At 31.8% G+C, this 15,144-nt stretch overlaps 1 protein-coding gene across 1 annotated transcript in view; it reads right to left on the minus strand.

The window, feature by feature from the left end:
* Positions 1 to 15,144, minus strand: part of LOC111047153 (inositol 1,4,5-trisphosphate receptor) — a 129,873-nt gene that overhangs the window by 15,051 nt on the left and 99,678 nt on the right. The window contains exons 35-42 of the mRNA XM_039441868.1: positions 13,875 to 13,995; positions 8,765 to 8,997; positions 8,166 to 8,304; positions 6,300 to 6,404; positions 5,545 to 5,747; positions 2,679 to 3,086; positions 2,147 to 2,248; positions 1,576 to 1,722 (exon numbers count right to left, since the gene is read on the minus strand). Coding sequence (XP_039297802.1) covers positions 1,576 to 1,722; positions 2,147 to 2,248; positions 2,679 to 3,086; positions 5,545 to 5,747; positions 6,300 to 6,404; positions 8,166 to 8,304; positions 8,765 to 8,997; positions 13,875 to 13,995 — 1,458 coding nt within the window. The remainder of the gene's footprint in view (positions 1 to 1,575; positions 1,723 to 2,146; positions 2,249 to 2,678; positions 3,087 to 5,544; positions 5,748 to 6,299; positions 6,405 to 8,165; positions 8,305 to 8,764; positions 8,998 to 13,874; positions 13,996 to 15,144) is intronic.

Here is a 15,144-nt window from a genome sequence, read left to right on the forward strand (position 1 = left end):
CTGATTGTCAGACTATTGTACTCACAATTACAATAATTATTATACAGAGTGAGTCATATGTATGGGGACCCTTCAATGAGTTGGAGACTGTTGTAGATATAATACTGCAACTTTCAGGATACGTTATTGGTCGAATACTCTACCTTTTGACGTACAACTGAATTTCAACCATCATAAGGGGATGACTTAGGGGTTGTAACTCGATTATTTTGAATGTAAAGTTTTGAAGTATAAACCCATACCTCACTCTGTATAATAAAATGTAATCATATTATCAAATAATTATTGAACATCTCGCATATTCTGCGACCGTATTTCAATCAATCAGGAATGAGAGAAAGTTTTGTATGATTTGATCAGTGAACGTACTATAAAAAACTAACAATATACCGTGAAATATTTTAGATAATTTTTCTATTTTAACGAATTTAACTGCTGATGAAGATAACTTATAAATAGTGAATAAAGGGAAAGTTTCAATAACACACTAGTTCTGAAACATAAACCTGATTTAAAATGCAAGTCTTTCGCTTGCTATTGATGTGGATCACTCAAGCCCCATGGTGCCACTACATGTTTAGCCAAAGAGCACTTTTGCCACAATTGTAAAAAGGGTAATTTTTGCAGGGTTTGTAACTCTAAAAATGTCAATGAAATAGTCTCCAACTGTGATAATAACCCCAGCAATGAAAATAATCTTGTCAGATTTGTCCCATGAAATCTTGATATTTGATTCAAAATTTGAATTGATGCCTCCCAGTTAAAATATTAGTTGATGGTGTTCCCAAAATTTTCAAAATTGACACTGGGGCCGACATCACTTGCATACCGGTAACATTGCTGCCAACTCTAAGAAGATCTGAAAGTGATTTACTAAAGTTTAATGTGAGAATTGAGCATGCAATAGAGGAAATCTTTCTTGCATAGGTACGTTCAAGGAAGAGTTTGAAATTTCTGCTGGCACATCATCTAATCAAACTGTTTATGTATTAGAGGATTTAAAAACCCTTTTCTGAGCAGATCTGCGCTACATTCACTGAAGTTACTAGTTTTTCAGCTGAAATTCGTGAAATTAGTAATAACAGATATGATGAAGTGAATGAAAAGTTTGAATCACTATTTTCCGATATCCCTGGTGTAATGTCTGGTGGATCCCATCATATAAGACTGGTTGATGGTGCTGAGCCTTATGCCATTTCAGCACCATGTAGGATCCCTATAGGTACCTCTGAATGACAAGGATAAAGAGCAACTTAGTATAATATAAGTTATCAATATACAAGTTATTACAAACTGATACAGCTTGTTAACAGAGTGAAACTCAAGAAGTAATGAGTAATATCAGCAATTACTAAATCTGATAATATCGTGATAAATCTGATGATAATCGTGATAAATAAATCTAACGTCGTATGAAAAAGAAAGTTTTATAACTAAAAACAAATATTTAATCGGTATTATGTATGTTTCACATACAGACAAATCAAAGTAATAATCTTCCAATTTGCATTATTTGCATGACACTCTATTTCAAAATAATATTTATCACAAACAAGCTACTTCTAATATACTAACTTCAATTTGAGCTGTATGTGATGCATAGTACTCCAAAGCCTGATTCATTTTCGGATCTACATTGGATTCTGAAGGCTTCAGTAGAGCTGCCAAGTCCTTATTATGTTGAGCTAATTGATGGCAGAGAATGTAGATATTATGACCAACCTGAAAAAATCATATTCAATTTATAAAAAAAAAATATCTAAGATATTAGATGTTTGCATAACAGAAGGAGTAGGAAAAGGATTTACAATTTTTATTTGAATAGTACAATTTTATGTTCAATGATAGGAAGATTGAATGAAAATTCTTATCATATAACAGAATTGAGTAGTAAGAAATTCATTATTTCAGTTGAACTTCAACAGTTTGTGTTTAAGGTATGTATTATGAATGGAAGTTTCCATTGTATAACAGAATGGGTTAGACGTATGATTCATTATTTCTATTAAATTCACACAAATTAATTTTCAAAGTCTGCGACATATTTGTGAATGGAGATTCGTTTTTGAAGAGTTCTATTTTTTATACTTCACGATACAAAAATTGATATATTAAGAAAAAAGAAAAAATAGGTAAATCGTAATACTTCTTTTGGTGAGACTCCGTCGTCCCCTTCAGTGGATGAGTCATCAGCATCCACTGCATCATCAAGAGTTTCCTGATGAAAAGCTCGACAAGCAACTTCAACCTGAAAAATCAAATCCAAATTACATTGACACTGAGATTTTTCAAAACTACTTGCGATATGCTCAAGAACAAAGGTTGTTCCTATATGGACAGGTACTCATTAAATTATTATTTTTTTAATGTTTTTCAAATTAATGTACATATTAAAGTCTGTTATTTAATCTAATAATATTTCAATAGGGTTGATAGTATTTCAATTGGGCTTCAAGATTAGTTAATTAATAAGAAGTAATTCTATAGTACCCTTTTGTTTTCAAAACGTTTTTATATGAAACACAACAACTTTTACATAAAAAAGCTTTTAAAACAAAAGGGCACTATGAAATTATTTTTCATCAATTAACATAATCAATTTGAAACTGATTGACCTCAACTATTTGACACAGCCCATTTTGTACATAATCATTATGAATGAATTAGTACGTACTTACCAATTGCTTTGAATTCATATTGTTCATAATCCTTTCAGCGTTTTCACTATCACCTCGACTCTCCATTATAGCCAAGAGAAGTTTGGAAGCATTGTTTTTGAGTTCGAGAACTAGGTCCATCCTGGATTTGCCGAGTGGGTTGATGTCATTGAGAATGAGGGCGGTGATGATGTCCAAGCCATTCGATTCGTGAGTTGCGATGCAGTTTTGGTTGTCGTGACACGGACCTTGGCAGTATTCGGTGAGCGTTTCAAGGGTTTGGTTTATGAGAGCGACATTGTCTTCGTTGATATAGAGGCCGAGCAGCCCCAGTCCTCCGGTCGTCGAGCCACAAATACAATCCAGGAACATCAATGTCTCCGAGACTAAATTATAATTTGTTTTGTTATTTTGGTTTCTCAATGTATTCTGTAATCAAAACAAACGAAATTCATCATAAAATTTAATGGGATGTAATTTTGAAATTGTATGCATTAGGCTAGCTTCACACGCTTTCGGTTTCATTCGATTCGGTTCGTTTTCGGTTCGGTTCGGTTCGTTACCGAAAACGAATGAGGCTTTCATACATGTCAGGTTTTAATTCGTACGGTTCTAATTAGGTATTTTCTTCTCAAACACAGCTGTGTTTGCATTTTCACAGTTCATGCTGGTATATTTAAATATAACAGCTGGTGTTAAATTGTAAGATGTTATCTCTTGAACAACAAAATTTTAAAGTTATTAAAAATTGTGAATTATTTGAATAGTTTCTTTTTGATTATGTTAATTTTGGATGTTAGAGAAATTATTTTTTTAAATTGAAAATTTGTTCCTTGTTTTGACACATGGTATATAAACTTCATCTCTTCTTTCCATTGATGAAATCATGTAATATTCGTGGGAAAATAAAAATAATAAAAATTCTCCCTGAGTTTTAATTCATATCTTTAATATTTTTTTAGAAAACTATTCATTGAGAAAAAAATGTTTCCTGTAAACTAACAGAAATGAATTGACCATATGATTTTGACTTGGGAAATTTTGAAACAGATAATCACGATATCATGTTAAAATAAAAACAAAAAAGGCAAGCGTGTGTAAGAGACTTTGTTTTTTCCTGTTTCCCTAGCAACGAATTCGATTCCTATGATGAAACCTATTCGTGTCGAGGGGGCGTTCGGTGCTATGCGGTTGCTATTCGGTACCGAATTCAAACCGAATCATCGTTTCACACTTATCAGAATTTGCCGAAAACGAAACGAACCGAACCGAACCGAAAGTGTGTGAAAGTAACCTCTCGCTAGCAACGAATTGAAACCTGAAGGAATTTAGTAGAGTCAAGTGGAAGTTCGGTTTTATGCGGTTTCTATTCGGTACCGAATTCAAACCGAATTACCGTTTCACACTTATCGGAATTTGCCGAAAACGAATCGAAAACGAAACGAACCGAATGAATGTGAAACTAGCCTTATTCTTAACAAAATTAGGCTGTTATGCAATGCAACTTGCAGTGAAAGCAGTATAACTTTATTAAAAGAAACGAGAGTAATGACCAATGACCTTCCCAGCCTTTTACATACGAGGGTCATTTTTTTCAACCTCCGATTGGCCATAAATAGAAGACGAATTATGTTGAAGAATATTTTTTCCACTTACACTTATGATTTTTTTTCATTTATTTTACAAAATACTACAATCATAATATAATTATGACATTGAAGGAAAAACTAGGCTGAGCCTGTACTATTTCTCTCCAAAATTTTGATAAAAAGTTAAGGTTGTCCATTTAGGTTATGATATCACACACTGCTTCGACACTTGATTTTACGTCCAGGGAAAATGATTTGAAGATTTTTAATTTTGAAGGTTGACATAATACTTGAAATTGATCATAAAATGTATCACAATGAATAAAAAACTTAAGGAATATTGCACTTATTTGAAAAATTTGAATACAAAATCAATTGGGAAAAAGGTTTAAGTTACTAGTGGCTAAGTCAGTTTTGAATATTATGAGTGATCACAATATTATCCCATTTAATTTGCTGGAGAAGTCGTTTGGTTAGACTTGCACTGTGAGTCCGAGTTGTCATGTATCACGGACGGTTTCGGAAATTATATCAACTGATGTCTTTCATTTTCCGAGACCATTCACGCACAACATCATCATTCATAACGTTTTCTGCGTATAGTCTGCAGTACTTGAATAATATTTCGTTAGTTTTATGCTGGTCTATTATTAATCTATTAACATACAATATACATTAAAAACACTCCACTTGAATGGGCTATTTTTACAAATTAATAAAAACAATATGGAATCTTGAAGTACCCTTCATTATTTAAAATAATACAACGACTAGTTTCATATTCAATAGTATCAACTTATTTATTTATTTTTCACATTTCAACTTGAAAATTACCTAAGTTATGGTCGAAGCTAGTCGTTGTAATATTTTAAATAATAAAGGTTACTTCAAGTTTCCATACTGTTTTTTATTAATATACATTAAAGAGATTAGATTCAATAAAGAGAATGATTGATTGATTAATTAATTACAGTCACTATAGACGTTATACTAAAACATATTGCATACGGTTTGCTAAGAAGTTAGCGGTCGCATATGTACAGGTTTGTCACTATTTTTATATGAATTTCGACAATTGACCCAATATTACACCCTCAGTGGCTGTCATTAAATTTGCATTCATCTTTCATAAGCAAGTCTTGCAAATTTATTTGTGTATTAAATTTTATTTTACTGAGATGAATGATAGCAATAAAATTTGACAGTTTCAGCAGCTTGAGCAATAAAAATGTTGAACAGTTGGCCATTTTTGTGAGTAGATTATTCATAATTATGAATGTAATCATAATTATGATTACCTGAAGATCTCTGTTGTGGTTTTCGCAGAGCAACTGCAAGAATCGCAGAATCGGCTGCATGACAAGAACTTTGGTGGACAGTTTGTTGTGGTCCTGACGCTCATGATGTCTTTCGAGTTTTTCAGCCAACATGTCTTCGAGGGCCGAGGAGCCGCCACCTGGCGCTGCCCCACCCGCCCCCACCGCAGCACCTGCCTCCTCACCTAAATTTCAATTATTTTATCTTCATTTGAATTTCAAGTGTAGTGGTTCAAGTTGAAGATTTTCCAATTTAAAAATCATAAACGACCATTTTTTAGTCCTACCAATTAACTTTAAAGCTATTATGACAATGAAATTCAATTAAAATAATGGAATCTACTACTTATTATACTTGGGAAATAATTCAATAGTTATTTGTACATAAGGACTACAGTGAAACGTTTCCTCCATGAAGAGAGACAAAGACAATATCCAAAGATGTCCTGTGATGCATACAGCATTTTTAATCTACTTATACCAATAACTTCAACAATTATTCTAATAGCAAGTTGAGTTTATCTTCATATAATGTTTTGTTTCGAGTATTCCAACATACCATATTTTCATAGCAGCACCTTCATAATATAATATAATCTTTGTTATATGCTAAAATTAAACATTACTAACGCTGGCAGAGCAGTGATAGAGACATAGTTGATAGAAATGACGTTGTGAGATCGGAAGAAAGAAGAACTTGAGACCTGAAAAAAATTAATCTACGCCTTGACACAAACCTGCCACTAGATTTCTTGCGCCAATATAAGCTTGAGACGTTGCAAAAGCTGCCTGGTTGAGCTCATCTCTTAGTTGCTCCGTTATAACCATACCATTAGTCTTCCCTGTAATGAGCAACGACAAAAATATTATAAATTTCACTCACACAAGAACCTAGATAATTTTACTAGAGATTAATATATTTCGCTTATGCTCAGTCTGTATTTCAGTATGGGATTAGGGTTTGGGGTGGAGCATTGGACACACATTTCAACAAAATTTCCTTGATTCAGAGACATATAATAAAAGCTGCCCTTGGTCGACCCAGACGATACCCCACACATCTTATTTTTACAGAATTCCCAGTCTTAACAGTTAAACAACTTTATGTGAAAAATATTATACTTTATATAATTAAAAACAGAAACCTATTCACACCACAAATCAGAACTTATAATTTTCGAATGCAATCCAATTTCCAAATTAACAGAACTGACCTTACTGTATGCCGGAGACAATTCACATATATAAGCAATAGGTTGATCAATTTAATACCATCGAACCTAATTACAAGTAAGACAACAAAAACTAATATAAAAAAAATAGCAGACTGGATCAAATCAATAAACATAGCTCATTTTATACACATATGAAGTACTTTTAACAACTTTTTTTAAATAATTAGGTCCAAGTTCATTTCTTTTTTTTTTCTTTTTCACTTCAATAAATTTGTTAGTGTTGTATTTTGTTATTGATACTCGCTGCCAGCACACAAACCTTAGAGGTTTTGCAGGCAGCGCCTATATAATAAGTTTTATTATCAAAGTTTATTTTTATGTACTTATAGAAATTGTTTATATTAATGTGTAAAACTTTGTATTGTCTATTTTCGATATTATGGCAAATAAATTTGATTTGATTTGATTTGACTAGAACCATTTTCACGCCCAACTGATTTCAATAATTTTTCCAATTACAGAGTGGATTTTAATAGATGCCTTGCTAATGTGAATTATCAATATTTCCAAACTCTACGTATACTTTATGAAATAATGTGTAATGAATTTCCAAGCACAAAGTATATTTTGTAAAATATGTTGCTGTTTCTCGTTCGAAATATTTTCAAATACAAAGTATATACATTTATTGAATACTTTATGATTAAAGATTTGCTGAAATTGACAAACGCATGAGAACAATTATATTGATTTGCTTCTGTACTCATGTATACTTCATATTTATATCTATTTCAATCTCAAAATATAATTAATAAAATTGTTTCTGATTTCTAATACTAATTCAACTTGAGAAGACATTATTACACTTTGGCTCATAAATATACATTCGAATCTAATCTAGATGATTTTGAGCTCACTGTGAATTTTCAAGAATTGCTGTATATCAATAATAATTCTCTATCAAATATTATAAGATTGAACAATGTTCAAATCTTCAAACAGAAATGATTTTGTTTTATGGGACGAATTTAGTCATTCCTATCGAATTGAACCCGATATGCCTGCCATAGGTAATATACATAATTTAAAAGTAAATTGAAATGTACTTTTCAAGTTAAAATATCTTTCAAGTTAATATAATATAGATTTGGAGAAAACGAATCTCTGCTATTTGAAACAGAAGACTTCAAAAATAAGATAGGCCTATTTCAAATATATATTGATCTGAGTAGTAATTCTAGGGTTCTAATAAAATATAACCTCCGTAGAATATTTTCAGATTCGTTCATTGGTTCTTGTTGCATTAGATGGCATAATTTTAAGGGGATTAAATTTGATTGGATTATCGTGAAACAGGCCAATTAAATCTTGATTTCAAATAAAAAATGGAAAGAGTGAGGTAAAAAGAATGTTTTCTTCACAACCTACCTCCTTTTCTTTTGCCAAGTTTTTCAAGTTCTTTGCCCTGTTCTTTATCCTCGTGGGCTTTAGCTGCCATATCTGACGTATTGACGGTAACTGTTGACTTTATTTCTTGTTGTGCTTCTCTCATTTTGTCGTAAAACACCTATGATATGAGACAAAACCAATAAATAGATAAAAAAAATGACAAACACAATAGTAGATGGTTGTAACACAAAAATATAATGAGTAAAGTGTAAAATAATTAGTGTGATCATGACTGTAATGTTCATTAGATAAAATTATTCACAACGGTAAGTCAAATAAATCAATGAGACAGAAATATATATCCAATGAAGCAGCCGTTGCTAATGGAAACAAAATATCATTTTGATTAACATTGGATTTAGAGATCATGCTTTATCCTGAAAAAATGTCTCATACTATAAAATGAGCAGTCTTCATTAACAGACAATTCCGCTATAAAGTAGTGCTAATAAGAGTAACATTGACAGAATCAAGGTTGTACTAGACCACTAGACCATTTCAAAGTTGAAATTCTTGCTACTTTCTGTCAGGGAAAATGAATTTTATCTAATACATAAATGTAATATTTGTTGGTTTACCTTGAAAAATGCCTGGCTTAGATCCCCTCCCAGCAGTTTACTAAACATACTCTTCTGTATAATAGGATTTCCGCCTTCTAGTAAGGCCGTGCCCAATTCCACAGCTTCGACGAAAATCGAAGGCGAGTGAACTGATTTGATGACCAGTTCGACGACAAGATCAGATGCTCCCTCACGATCTAGGTGGCTCTGAACCTCGTGAAGTGTTAGACCAGCGCGACTCAGAAGTTTAGCTATCCAGAAAAATCATCACTAATGAACATAAAATTAACAAAAAACTCACTAATCTAGTTAATTACTAGGTAAAGATAAACATTTTCTCTTGCTTAATGCTTTGCTTGATATTTGACAGTGATTTCCTAGGATTCGAGAAAGTGAGAGATAAGGACATGGAGATAATTTCCCTTAAATCTCAAATATTTGAACTTGAATTCAAACTTGAAGCAAGAGATTATTTGTATCACGAAATTAACGAACTAAATTCTACTGTAACTAAAATGAAAACAACAATAGAAGTACTCAATGCAGATAATAGTTTCTTAAGAGATAAGAATGATACTTTAGAGGCTGAACTTGCGGATCTCAGAAACTTTTATTCTCCTGGTGACAATCAACGGATTGGGAAATCATTAGATAATATTAATAATGTTTCAATTGATACCGCTAATTATTTTGATATTTTGTCAGATCTAGGAAATAAATCTCAATACACAGTAAATACGAATGAGAAACGAGATAAAAGGGCTACGTATAATAACAGAAAAAAGTCATCAGTGAAAAATAAGAAGAAAATTGTAAATAAGGTTTTAGTGCTGTCTGACAGTCATGGGAGGGACATTGGATGGGAGTTGAATGAGCAGGTGAAAGAAAGTGGGTTTGAGGCAACGGTTATATCGAAACCAAGAGGTACTTTTAACGAAGTGACGCGGGATATTGACATGCTCACAAAAGACTACAATGTAAATGACAGCGTGGTAATTTTAGCAGGTACTAACGACGTGGTTAATAAAACTTAGACCTAAGTAGAATAAGGAAAATTTCTAAACGCTCTAAAGTAGTCATATTATCCATCCCATTTAGGTATGATAACCCATTAATGAATATCAATGTTAATAAGCTCAACGCATGGATGGCTGATGAAATTACAAATATACCTAACACGAAGATCATTGATCTGAACAATTTTGACATCACTGATTATACGCAGCATGGCTTGCATTTAAACGAACAAAAAGGTAAACCAAAATTAGTAAAATTGTTGAAAAATCATATCTTGGAAATGAAAAATAACACTGATTATGCAGGTAGGCCTGTATCCAATATTCCAATAATAAATTGTGGAATGGCCGAGGGTATTGATAGGAGTAGATTAGACTCGATAGGACACATGAGAGAACAAGTGGAGTCAAATGGGCAAACTACAGGTGATAAAGGTAATGAAAATGTATCTGCTGAGCTGAATGAAAATGTCTCGCTATTGTTAGGACAAACAACTCAATTTGGTGCTATGATGAATATGAGTGCATCTAGTTTAAACTATTTAGTTCAAAAAGGAGAGTTGCCAACCTAAAACATTTTAAATTGAATAAAGACAAGAAAACTAGAATTAAGAGTTATAGAGTAAAAAATGTGAATTGTAAACTAAAGAATGGGTTAGTAATCTTCCATCAATACGTACAGCATTTGGAGTCTCGAATTGATGCACTAATTATTACATTACAGGAAATCAAACCAGACATAGTTATTGTGACTGAACATAAATTAAATGAAAATGAAATTCAAAAAATTAAAATACCAGGATATTATTGTAAGTGTTGGTATGTAAGGAAGTCTTTTAGTGGGGGGGGGGTGGAGTATTGATATTAGTATCTGATAAACTAATCGAATGCAGAAACATCATGAGACAATAAATGTTATAAATTAAGATAAGATTTTTGAGACATGTACAATCGAAATAGAAATATATAACAAGAAATATATTGTAGCTGGATTTTATAGAACTCCATCAGAAAATATTGAGATGTTCCTGGAAAAATTTAATCGATTTTTAATAGAGATCTGTAAGATTAATAAAAATGTAGTAATAGGAGGAGACTTCAATGTCGATGTTTTGAGGGAGGGTAGAAAGAAAACTGATTTTATCAATGTAATAAATATGCATGGATTAAAATATACCGTAGATATACCCACTAGAATAACTGACTCATGTGAATCGGCAATTGATAATTTCATCACCAGTCTTAACAGAAGGGATATTCTAGTGGAGTGTTTAATTACGGCACTCTCGGATCACGATGGGCAAATTTTCAATATATTAGATGTAAATAATAAGCTTAAAAGTAAAGGAGTTATTAAAATGGTTAGGAGGTATGAAAATAATCAAATTACTTGTTTTAAGAATGACCTAGCCACAATAGACTGGACTGAGCTTTATTTGAGTCCTGTTGAGAGTAAATTCACTTATTTTTACAATTCACTAAAGTATTATTTTAATTGGCATTTTCCTCTAAGTAGAATTGTGAAGAAGAGACTTAAAAATAAGTGGATTGATGTTGAAGTTGTCAATGAGCACGAAAATCTCATACAAGCTAATAGATTATTTAGGACAAATAAAAGTGATATCAATTTGAAGGAAAATGTAAAAGCTCATAAGAAACGCTTTAGAAAAACTATTCAATTAAAGAAAACTAAACACATTGAAGCTAAACTAAAAAATCCAACAAATGTAAATAAAACAATTTGGCATATAGTGAATACCGAGACACAAAACAAAAATGATAAGGTTTGCAAGAATATTTTACTCAGGAATAACAATTTAGTTATAGATAATCCCTATGATGTCGCAAATATGCTCAACACTAATTTTGTAGAAATGGTCGATACTCATGTTGTACCGAATCTAAGCAAATCTGGCACACCAATAAATGATAAAGAGCTACATATCACAGATTTCAAGTTTATCTCCAAAACAATTGATGAAGATACATTGTCCAATATCATCGATTCAATTAAACCAAAGTGGTCAGCAGGGTATGATGAAATTCCCATGAGAATTATAAAAGAAGCTAAATCATTCCTAATTAAGCCTCTGCTACATGTAATTAACGCGTCACTCATACTTGGTAAGTATCCAGATGAACTAAAAGTATCAAAAGTGATACCAGTGTTCAAAAAAGGAGATCCTTACGATCCTTTGAATTATAGACCTTTAGCAATTCAACCTTCAATAGCAAAAATATTTGAAAAAAGTATGCTAATACAACTTATTAATTATTTTGAAACAAACAAATTACTAGACACGGAACAACATGGTTACAGAAAAAACAGGTCTACAACGACTGCCTTGATATAGTTTATTGAAAATATTTTAGAGAAATTGGACAAAGGGTACAGCATTGTTGGCACCTTCCTAGATTTAACAAAAGCATTTGACTCTGTAGATCACAGCATATTATTAAAAAAACTAGAAACTTATGGAATTTGTGGAAAAGAGCTCAACTGGATGGAATCATATTTGGTGGGTCGAAGTCGATATGTAAATATAAAGTATTATGATAAAAATAAAGTAAGTGACATTAAATCTAGTTTAAGGTGCATGAGCTACTCTGTTCCGCAGGGATCTGTTTTGGGGCCATTTTTGTTCCTTTGCTATTTGGGGGGATTACCAAAATATGCGAAAGATGTAATTGAAAGTACTTAATTTTGTATGTACGCTGATGACATTAGTTTAAGCATATTCGGCAAAGATTTGGATATAATCGAAGAAAAATGTAATGACACAATATTGCTTTTAAAAAACGTTCTAAGTAAAATGAACCTTTTATTAAATAATGATAAAACGAAATTTGTACATTTCACCTGTAGAAATCCCAAAAGAAAAAGTACACTGAAGCTAAATAACCTAAAATTTTTAGGCGTAGATCTAGATAACAAACTCAATTGGGAAGAGCATGTATCAAGAGTATGTAAAAAAGTAAGTACAGGAATATTTGCACTGAGAAGGCTGGCACCCATTTGTAATTTATTAACTTTGAGATCCGTGTATTATGCCACTGTCCACTCTCATATTTCATATGGCATTGAGATTTATGGTGGGACTAGTGCATTTAACTTGAATAGGATATTAAAACTCCAAAAAGAAGCAGTAAGAAAAATATTTAATTTAAATAGACAAGAGTCGTGCAGGACATTTTTTAAAAAGTTAGAATTAATGACGGTGTATGGACTTTATATTTATAAAACAATATTACACGTAAAAAATAATGAAGACAAATTCCCCAGGCAAACCAGTGTGCATGACTATAATACAAGAAATAGGAACAACTTTATTATCAAAGAACATAGTAAAGAGAAGTACAAACAATGTCCGACCTATATGGGCATCAAATTCAGCACTTACCTTCCTACTAAGATTAATCATGAAAAAGATATTACAAGGTTTAAAAACAAACTGAAAAAGTATATCGTAGAACTAGAATTATACAGTTATGAAGAATTTTATAGTGCCAACTCATTATGTATTTAGACTACCTATTGTTGATTTATTTTGTTTTTTTACTTGTATTTATTTTATTATTTTGAAAATAATAAAGAAAGACGCATTCATGTGCATTTTGATGTATGTTTTGAATCAAGAGATTGATTGATTGATTGATTGATATAATTGAATATAATGGGAAAAACATTTGCTCACCGCGAAATTAGGGCATGTCAGAGGCCCTGAAATTGATCAGTTGCGACCTTAAAACTCTGACACCAGATCTGAGCCAGCCAGGTCACTCGATATTATTATTATTATTACCGCGAGTTTCAATGTATTAAGTTGTAAGAAAGTGAGTACCTAGGCTACTCGGCAATGGATGAATCAAAATTTGTATTAATCAACATTTTAGTGTATAAATAATTCAAACTAATAAGAAAACAATTTTTTCTTCTACTTTTAGAGAGCCAACATATTTTACAATTTGAACTATCAATAAAAAAACTTGGAATTATTCTTCAATAAGCACACCTTAGTATTAGCTATGCGATTTTGAAGTTGATAAAATTAGAACATTACTAATCATTAGATTAATTTGGAGATTCCCGTTAGAAATAGAATATAGCATACCTCCAGGCCCATGGATGACAACTGACTTCGGTGTTGGTATTCCTAGTTCGACAGTTTCTTGTTTCTGAACAAAATCCTTTCCAAAGTAACGTATCAAAAGATTATTTCGAAGAACATCTCCCTGTAATAATTCATTCATTTATTGAAAATCAATGGTCTACTCGAAAACCTCACAATGTACCTCTGATCATAATATCTATCAAGAACTGTAAAAACAAGTCAAAAAATGCATCGAAAAGTTAAAATAAAAAGATCAACAAATTAATTATGGGATTCCATGAATAATGACATTCTGAATGATTTTGGATCAACTCTTAGGGCCGAAACACACGAAGCGTTTTTCAGACGAGTCGGCATGGCACGACAGGACAGGAATCTCTCCGATTGGCTGATTGGGTTGGCGTATCGAGAATCAGCTAACTTCCTGTTCAGTTGTGCCGTGCTGACTCATCTGAAAACCGCCTGGTGTGTTTCGGCCCCTATTCTCTATCTCTTGCTTAGTTAGTTCCCGATTCTATTTCCTTAATCATTGGAAAATAATATAATGACAAACACAATATTATGAATTGATTCTCATGGATTGTCATATTTTTTATTTTTTAACACCCATAACAAGGATAAAATATATTTGACAAAAACCACAGAACATAGATCAAAGATTTGATTCAGTATTACACCCGTATTATGATCAAATATTTTATAAAAAATTACCTATTACACCATCAAAGATATTTTATAAAATATGGATGGAACCTCTTCCCTTACTGAGATCATGTCAACAGGACATGGAATCACTAACACCCAGCAAACCAGATACTCTGTTTTTGAATCACAGAAATATTTCAGTTCATTTTCAACAATTGAATATTTAATCTAAAAGTAAAAATATATCAACATTATATCATCTTCTACGTAACATTCCACATTGAATTTAATACTAGACATCAAATGCAAGGACAAGCATTGAATCACATTGAAATAATGTTACAATTAGACAGCTAACAATCAGATTACAAATAACAAACCGACAGTTACGATAAAAATAGACTACTCTTTTTGGTAGCCTGGAATAGGAGAAAATAATAAAACAGAGAACATCGATATTTAAAAAAATGCAAATATGAATATTATGCTAACCACGCACAAAAAATATAATATTGTACAAAATATCGCGATATTAGAATGATAGCACATTTAACAAAATCACAGGAAACACAAAAGAGCATACAACTAAAAAAACTTCACAGGAGGCAACTTTGTAGAGTAGTAT

This window comes from Nilaparvata lugens, chromosome X (genome assembly GCF_014356525.2).
Source record: "Nilaparvata lugens isolate BPH chromosome X, ASM1435652v1, whole genome shotgun sequence".
Taxonomy (NCBI): domain Eukaryota; kingdom Metazoa; phylum Arthropoda; class Insecta; order Hemiptera; family Delphacidae; genus Nilaparvata; species Nilaparvata lugens.